We start from the raw sequence: 7,705 nt of genomic DNA on the forward strand, positions 1-7,705 counted from the left end.
AAATCTTAGATATTTTCGTAGCTTAGTGCGTTATTACACTCAGACTTTCATTTTTTGTTTTCATCCACAAAGTCAAAGTGTGAAAATAATTGAAGAAAACTACACTTTTTACTGCAGCAATTATTAATGACTATTTTTAGATGTGTAGACATTTGTTAGGATGCTTTGGAAATTCCCAAGCAAAAGAAAAAAGGGAATTGAATTGAAATCTGTAGAGAATCCTTCATTTTCTTGATAAAAGAACTAAAATCAAAAGATAAACCATCCTTTTTATAAGAATGAATGAAAAAACTTTTAACCTGCTTTTGACGTTCATTGAAAACGACATTAAAAAAATACAATTTTGAGGGACAGAAAAGTTGGCTATCATTTTGTTTCAACGGGTAAAACATTCCAAAGCTTAAACTAGACCAAGCTAGACTCTTTCAATCATTCCTTCCATAGACACACCATATAAAGGCCGGAATCTTTCGTACGTTTTACCCTCCAACACCCATTTGTTTACATTGTTGTATTTGTAATTTTGACATTACGTTCATTTTTAAATGCGAAATCCAACAACAATTCGATGCGGTGCATTAACTTGTCATCTAGTTTTCAGTTTTTGATCAAAAATAAATGTGAACAATGAATTCTAAAAACAATAATAGATAATTTTAGTTTTAAAAATTACACTTCAAAACTTTTTTTTACCTTTTTTTCCCAAATTTTGAGCTTAAAACAATTTTTTTTCAAAAACTATGCAAATTATAACACGTCTGTTCCATTAGTAATTAGAAAATATGAACCAAAATATAATAACGAGCATTAAGCACGATCCTCTCGATCATAAAATATGATATTTAATATTATGTTAAATTTCAATACAATCACAATCGATTAATAAATATTTATTTAAAAATGTAATATATCAACGAACTATTCTAATTTGCATAATTTTGACTTGATTTCAAAAAAAGCTAATAGACAAAAGTGTTGGCTTTCAAAAATTTATAAAACTTAGTTGTAAGTATTACCATTATTTTGTTTCCATTTAACGTACATATTTTTTTAAAATGTCCCTACCTCCTAAATGGGGGGAAACAGACCCGCTCCCATAGTAAAAAATACTTATTTTTAACTGTTCTATACAATTCCGTCATCAAACTTTCTCGCCTGAGTTATCGTACTCTTCCCAAAAAATGCAATAGCTAATGTCGCCGTAGCCACTAGGTGCCACCCCTAAAGAATTTCTCATCACTATTCCTTATTTTCGTGGTGAATTGACTTTAGAGGGTGGTGAATTGATGTTAGCAGTGGTGAATTGATGTTAGACCTAAGGGTGCGTGCAAGTAGACGTTTCAGCTTGTAGGCAAACCAGATTGACAGATTTGTTTCCGGTCTTTATATGGTGTGTCTATGATTCCTTCATTTAATTCGGTTATAAGGTCTTCGATCCAATTGAATTTGTCCGGTGATATACTTCTTGTTTACTCGGAAACATTAGAAACAATAATAGAGCAACGCCAAGAAAGAAAGAAAGGCAAGAAAAAGAAACGTCGAAAAACATCCAAGACAATCCTGAACCCACAACTCTGCGAGTTGAGACTTTTGAACAAAAACACTCTATATAAACTAGTGTTTTTGTTTTTAAAAGTATTTCAATCTCACCTATTTTCTCTTTCGCACTTATTTGCGTCTTTCTAAAAACGTCTGAGTGTAATAACACTCACACAGAAGTATGAACAAAACTTCTCATACAAATTTTTCACTTTTGATGTCAGAAATCTGAGAATAAAATTTTTGTGATTCAATTTCTCAACAGTTCTTTTTCGCACAAATTGTGTTTTTATTTCATTCTCCTGCTTAATCAATCCGTCTGGAAAAATTCTTAGAAATCTTAGAAATATAAACTGGCCAAATCAATCCCACGCAAATTTTGACAGTTCATTATGCGCTCAACTTTGGCAAATGTTAAATTTATCTTGTATTCCCCTAATAAAAATTCATCCCAATTATATAGTTGCGTTATTTTATTAAGTTATGAAGCTCCTAAAAAAAAATATTATTTATTTTTATTGAACAATCAAACTGCCGGTAATGCATCTTCCTCCTAACCGGAAATAAACGTACTTCCTTTTTAATTCGTATAAAATGCAAACAAGTGATGCCAGAATATTCCATTATTGAAATGTCAAAAACTAAACGTCAAACTTTTTTTTTAATTGTTTATCAAAATTGAAAACACAGTAAAATTATTAAAGTTATTTCGTGTTTTGTTAATTTCTGAATAAACTCCTCAAAAAATGGGTTCGCCTGAATTACCTGGCGAATCTAACGAAGAAGATCTCCGTCCAAGTCCAATGCACATCATTAACCAAGGTGGCAATAACAGCGACGATAGCGATGGCGAAGATGGCAACGAATACGATGGATACCAACCACTTCCCATCACAGACCAAGGCGATGACTCAATGGAAATTGATAACAATCTGTCGGAACCATTGACCACCACCACCACTAATGGAGATCCAAATTTTCCCAATGTCGAGAGCATCGATGCCGAAGTGGAACGAGAAGTATGGAGCCAGCCACGTCCCCAGGAATTAGATCTCGAATTGGATAGTTCCAGGACAGAACAGGTTTAGTATGAAATCGAGACCAAGCAAAATAATATGTGTTTTTTTTTATCAAAGATAATGTCTGCAATGGCTGGCATAACCCTTCCTAATGTGGCAATCCCAGATTGGGCCCAAGGAGTGCCCGAGGAACGATGGAAGGAGGACCTATTGGAAAGAATAAGACAGCGCAAAGATATCTCACCAAATTCAAACACAACATCTCGCAGAACATCATAAGTAGTTTATTATTCACAATTATGTGTCCACATCTCACAGAAGCCAACTGTTCCGAAATAACAAAGTGTTAATAAGTCCCATAAGTGTTACAATTAAATAAAGATTAAAAAAACAAAATTTGTTCTCATATTTTTCTTTCTTCTTCTCTTCTTGATTAGAATGCAGCTAAAAGAGCCTTGGCCGCTGCCGTTAATTTCTCGAATCCAACGACTTGAGGGTGATCGGCGAAGGTGCGAATTTTATCCATAACCGAGTCAACTGATATTACCTGGGCACTTGTCAGTTGAGCATGGGTTGTCGTTGTTAGATTGCCAATGGCCTGAATCGACCTGTAACACGCCTCCAGATCATTCGACCACACCAGTAGCTCGATGATTCCCTCGGTGATGAGGCGACACATGTCGTTGTTGGCCGTAGCTTGCTTCTGCGATATGGTGGCATTCAGATAGAACGTAGCTATTGCAATTTGAAGATTGGCACTGCCCGATTTTATGCCCTTCAAGATCTCAATCGTCGGCTCCAAACACGATTCGACTTGCTGACGACCACTGCGGTGGTTCATCATGTTGGCGAGACAACGAATGATCATGAGTTGATTGGGGGCTGATGTATTGAGATTGGGCAGTATGATTTCAAGGAATTTGAACGAGTTGAGGAAGTTGAATATTTCCTCATTCCGTATTGCCAACCGAGTGATATCGAGAACGGGGAAAAGAATGTCGCTGGGCCATCGCAGCAGATGACGCAGGGCTTCGATTGCAGTCTTGTCGATTTCGGGAACGTCAGCGGCTAATCGAACAACTGTTTCCAAGAGATTGTCGCTAACTCCGGTTCCTTCAACTTGTTTTTGATTGAATTCTCTTCACAGACAGAAAGAATCATAAAGATAACAGAGGAATGTTTTTTTTTTAAATTCAAGAACCTACCTTAACTTCTCTAAGACCTTTTGGGGATCACACTTATCGAAGGTTAAAAACATGGTCAAGGGGAAATGCTTGCCTTGGGTAAAACTGACTTCAACTTTGGCTGGGGCAGTGGTTGAGTAGCTAGAGGCTCCTGTGAACGGATCAACATTTCCACCAGCAGATGTGTTACTCGCAGCCGAACCAGGCACATACCTCGAACCCCCGGTGAATGGATCTTGATAGCCACTAACTGACGGTTGGGGTTCCATGGGGTCATCCTTGCCCTTTGCATTTTTCACAATAAAATTTGCAACTTCATCAAGATAAACTTGAGGTAGGGTATTTTTGTGTATGAATTTTTGTGCCGCATGCCAAGGATCCTCTCCACGATTGTAGGGCAGTTTTAGGGGTGGAGCATCGTCGGAGATATCAACCGAGAACACGAAATCATAGAACTGCAAATTAGTTTAAGAAATTTAGACCGAGTCAACATAAATGAATCTTCAAAACAAACCTTTCCTTCGAACTCTTTCTTTTCTGTTGATGCGCCTCCCGTGGCGCCGGTTACATCGCCAATAAGATTCCATTTTTGGTTTTCCCAAACGTAACACTTAACTGTGCCATCAGGGTGTCGAACGATTTTCTTCTGTCCGTCAGATTTTCCATCGATCAATAGGGAATTGACTCCGGGTAGGCTGTGGTGACATAAAAAAAAAATTACATACCATTGGAGTCCCAAAGGAATCTCTAAACTTACTCTGATTTCTTCATATTTCCCAGTTCCTCGTTCATCTTTTCCGCCCTTACCCTGACAGCTTCATTGAATGCTGTGAGAATTGATTCACTTGCAAATCTGGAAGCATCGCGAGTGAAAACCCTCACCACACCGTCACTGCTGCCAGTGACTATGTCACCATTCTTCAGGCAGGCAACCGACCAAACTGATTGAGTTGGATGAATGATGGGGCGGCCAAGCTCTCCGGAGTTCACACTCCACATACGCAGTGAGCTGTCCTCCCCACCAGAAACAATGACATCCCTCCCAAGGGCAAGGTTTTGTGAAACGGAGTAAATGTAATTCGAATGGCCACACAGCTCCCGGACACAATCGCCATCCTCGTTCCAATACCGAATCACTGCATCGTTGGCACAACTGACCAAAGAACCATCTCCGAGGCTCGCTAGACCTCTAACACAGTCGGTGTGTCCTATCAGATAAGTCAGACTTATTGACACTCTCAAAAACTATAAGGAAAACATACCCTTTAAGACTTTTAGACGTTCGCCTGCAGGATTCCAATAGACAATCGTCTTATCTGCAGATCCTGTGACAATTTGTTTGTTCGGCAAACTTATCACTGACCACACAGCGCCTTCGTGTCCCTTCAGGACAACAGCACACGACAATCCAGATTCGTCTATTGCCCAAATGCGAGCAGTTTTGTCCCAACTCCCCGAAACAAGACTCATCGATTCCACCCCTTTGCTTATCGAACAGACGGTCGAATCGTGTCCTTTGAGGACACACGCCGGGACATATCCATCTTCCTTGTAAATGCAAATGGTAGCATCGTTGCTTCCTGTGCAAATAAGTCTATCAGCTTCCAGATAGTAGACACACGACACGAAGTTTGAATGATCTCGCAAGGTTACACCTTCCACATACTCCTCATCTCTAAACCCACAAAATAAACCATGAATCATTTGATAATTCCTCGCAATTCTTCAATAAAATCTTTACCCAGACTTTTTCCATATTTTGGCTGTTTTGTCGCGTGATCCGGAAATTATATTCTCGCCAGTAGCCGGCGAAACAGCTCGCACATCGTTGCTATGTCCGTGCAATTCACAACATAATTTGTAATCATCTAGAGTAATTGGGGAACCCATTTCTTGTTTATGAAAAAGTGTAATGGAGTTTATTTAAAAGTTTAACTTCAAAAAAATCTCAAAGAAATTCTGGTCTTTTGTTTTTTTGAAGATGATTTGATGATTGGCGAATAAAATATTTTTGTCGATGCGGTCGCGTCTTCGAAAAGTGAAAATGCAATTTGCAATTTTTTGACATTTGTTTTGTTCTCGTATAAAGTCGGTATTGCCAGATAGAAATAGATAAATATGTTCAATTGGTATAAGAATTTGTGACATCTTCACTGTGAGTTACTAATGCCGGTTTCACATCACTAACATTTCGTGAGTTTAAGACCGTTTGTAAGTTGCGTTAAGATTTTGGTAAAATGTTTCAGTGGGTTAAATGTTGATATTAGCGTAGGTTATAAAATGGATTAACATTTTTCCTGCCTTGGAGCACACTAAAGTTTGTCATGTTTTAATTTTGACTTTTTTCAAGAAGGAGAAAAAGAATCAATCAGCTGTCAACTAGTATCCGAAGACCGAACATACAATTCATCTTAAGGGAATTTCAATAACAGTGTTCTATGGGCAAATCATAATCTCGCATTATGTCGGTCCGGCGTTAGTGGGCGTTTGATCGTATTTACGATTTTGTTTGTCCATAAACCGTAAACGAAATTTAGCTTTAAGATTCCATCTGACTGACATTTTAGACTTTATAGGAACACAAGTATTTATAAAAAAGGATAACTTCAAATGTTTTATTTACTTCAATTTTTAAATATAAAAACAAAAGTACTGCCAATGAACTGTCAAACGCCAGACTGATCTTTACTATATTGACTGAAGTTTACTATATTACGATATAAACGGGTCATAACACCTGAGTGTATTTTTTTTTTCGACAAATTAAAGCCCAACTAAACGAAAGTAAAGCTGTGGTTTGGCTAAAAAGTCCAATTGAAGGCAATTTGCACATCACAGAGCTAAATTTGATAATATTTTTAACGAAACTTTCAAATTTGTTTGTGTGAAATTGCATCTTATAAGAATTTGAATACTTTTTAAAGGGATTTGAAAAAATGTTAGTTCATTATTTGATTCACGGTTCGGAGGTTTTTATTCAACAATCTTGGATTTACTGAGTATTTGACATTTTATAAATGACATTGAATAGTATAATTTTCATTGATTACTTACCTGGTTTGAAGTCATGCATAACGCATTTACAAACGTCAAATTTAAAGAACAACAATTTCTAATTAACAAATTTGATTTATTTAAATTATTTCTATGTTTTGCATATTTTTACATTACGTTTTCTAAATGTATTTTTTAAATAATTCAGCAAAAAGTCTCTTTCTAATACTTTTTGCTTACACAAATCTAGTTTTATAATAATTATGTATATTTTTTGAATTGTAAGTCAATTATCAGGAAAATATTGTTGAGTGTGTGGGGGAAGTTATACAAGTAAGTCTAGATATTATATATATTTTTTAATCGGTGTGTTATAAAAGTGTAAGACTCTAGAAGGCTGACATTTCTTTTTGCAGTTTAAACAGTCAAATTTATTTACAGAAAAAAAGGTGTTTTCTTGTATTTAGTTTTTATTTCCATTAAATTGATACTAAAATGAACTACTTTTTTTTGGAATTATGTTTGGCGTATTTTGTATATCTTAAAATCTTATGTACATATGTACGATTTTTAGACCTAACTAAGCTAGTTGTCAGCTGAGAAAATAAACACATAATTCTCAGATGACAAGAAGCACACATAAATATTATATTTTTAATTCTAATTGGCATCTTTGTTTTGTATGAGATTTTATTGAAACTAAAAATTGATAAATGTCAACAAAAAAAAAATGCTGGAATTTATTTAAATATTTTCTTTTTATTTGTAAAAAGTTCGTTCAACTTCCTTCGAGTTTTCCACACAAATTACAGAACAACTCATATCAGTCGTAACTTTGCTTTTATAATTCGTTGGACTAGTTTGAAGAACGTCGAGATTCAACGTCTAAATACGACCACAGAAATTTGGCAATGCCTGTTAATTGACATTTGTCAAATTTTTCCCAACGTTATTCATGACTGAACGATT

General features: G+C 36.0%; 2 protein-coding genes across 2 annotated transcripts; one reads left to right on the forward strand and one right to left on the reverse strand.

The window, feature by feature from the left end:
• Positions 1–2,176: 2,176 nt before the first annotated feature.
• Positions 2,177–2,966, forward strand: LOC129949966 (uncharacterized). The gene is made up of 2 exons (XM_056061717.1): positions 2,177–2,621; positions 2,676–2,966. The coding sequence occupies exons 1-2, from the start codon at positions 2,286–2,288 to the stop codon at positions 2,835–2,837; spliced, it is 498 nt and encodes a 165-aa protein (XP_055917692.1). The 5' UTR covers positions 2,177–2,285; the 3' UTR covers positions 2,838–2,966.
• On the reverse strand, positions 2,822–5,794 carry LOC129949965 (phospholipase A-2-activating protein). The gene is made up of 6 exons (XM_056061716.1): positions 5,484–5,794; positions 5,005–5,417; positions 4,500–4,950; positions 4,257–4,437; positions 3,764–4,197; positions 2,822–3,697 (listed from the first exon to the last, which is right to left on the reverse strand). The coding sequence occupies exons 1-6, from the start codon at positions 5,630–5,632 to the stop codon at positions 2,992–2,994; spliced, it is 2,334 nt and encodes a 777-aa protein (XP_055917691.1). The 5' UTR covers positions 5,633–5,794; the 3' UTR covers positions 2,822–2,991.
• Positions 5,795–7,705: the final 1,911 nt, after the last annotated feature.

Source organism: Eupeodes corollae, chromosome 3 (assembly GCF_945859685.1).
Source record: "Eupeodes corollae chromosome 3, idEupCoro1.1, whole genome shotgun sequence".
Lineage (NCBI taxonomy): Eukaryota > Metazoa > Arthropoda > Insecta > Diptera > Syrphidae > Eupeodes > Eupeodes corollae.

Coding starts and splice junctions, on each gene's coding strand:
- LOC129949966 (XM_056061717.1), top strand. CDS start 2,286: ATGGGTTCGCCTGAATTACCTGGCGAATCTAACGAAGAAGATCTCCGT. Junction 2,622..2,675: donor ATAGTTCCAGGACAGAACAG/GTTTAGTATGAA, acceptor TTTTTATCAAAG/ATAATGTCTGCAATGGCTGG.
- LOC129949965 (XM_056061716.1), bottom strand. CDS start 5,632: ATGGGTTCCCCAATTACTCTAGATGATTACAAATTATGTTGTGAATTG. Junction 5,418..5,483: donor AAAATATGGAAAAAGTCTGG/GTAAAGATTTTA, acceptor TTGTGGGTTTAG/AGATGAGGAGTATGTGGAAG. Junction 4,198..4,256: donor AGAAAGAGTTCGAAGGAAAG/GTTTGTTTTGAA, acceptor ACTAATTTGCAG/TTCTATGATTTCGTGTTCTC.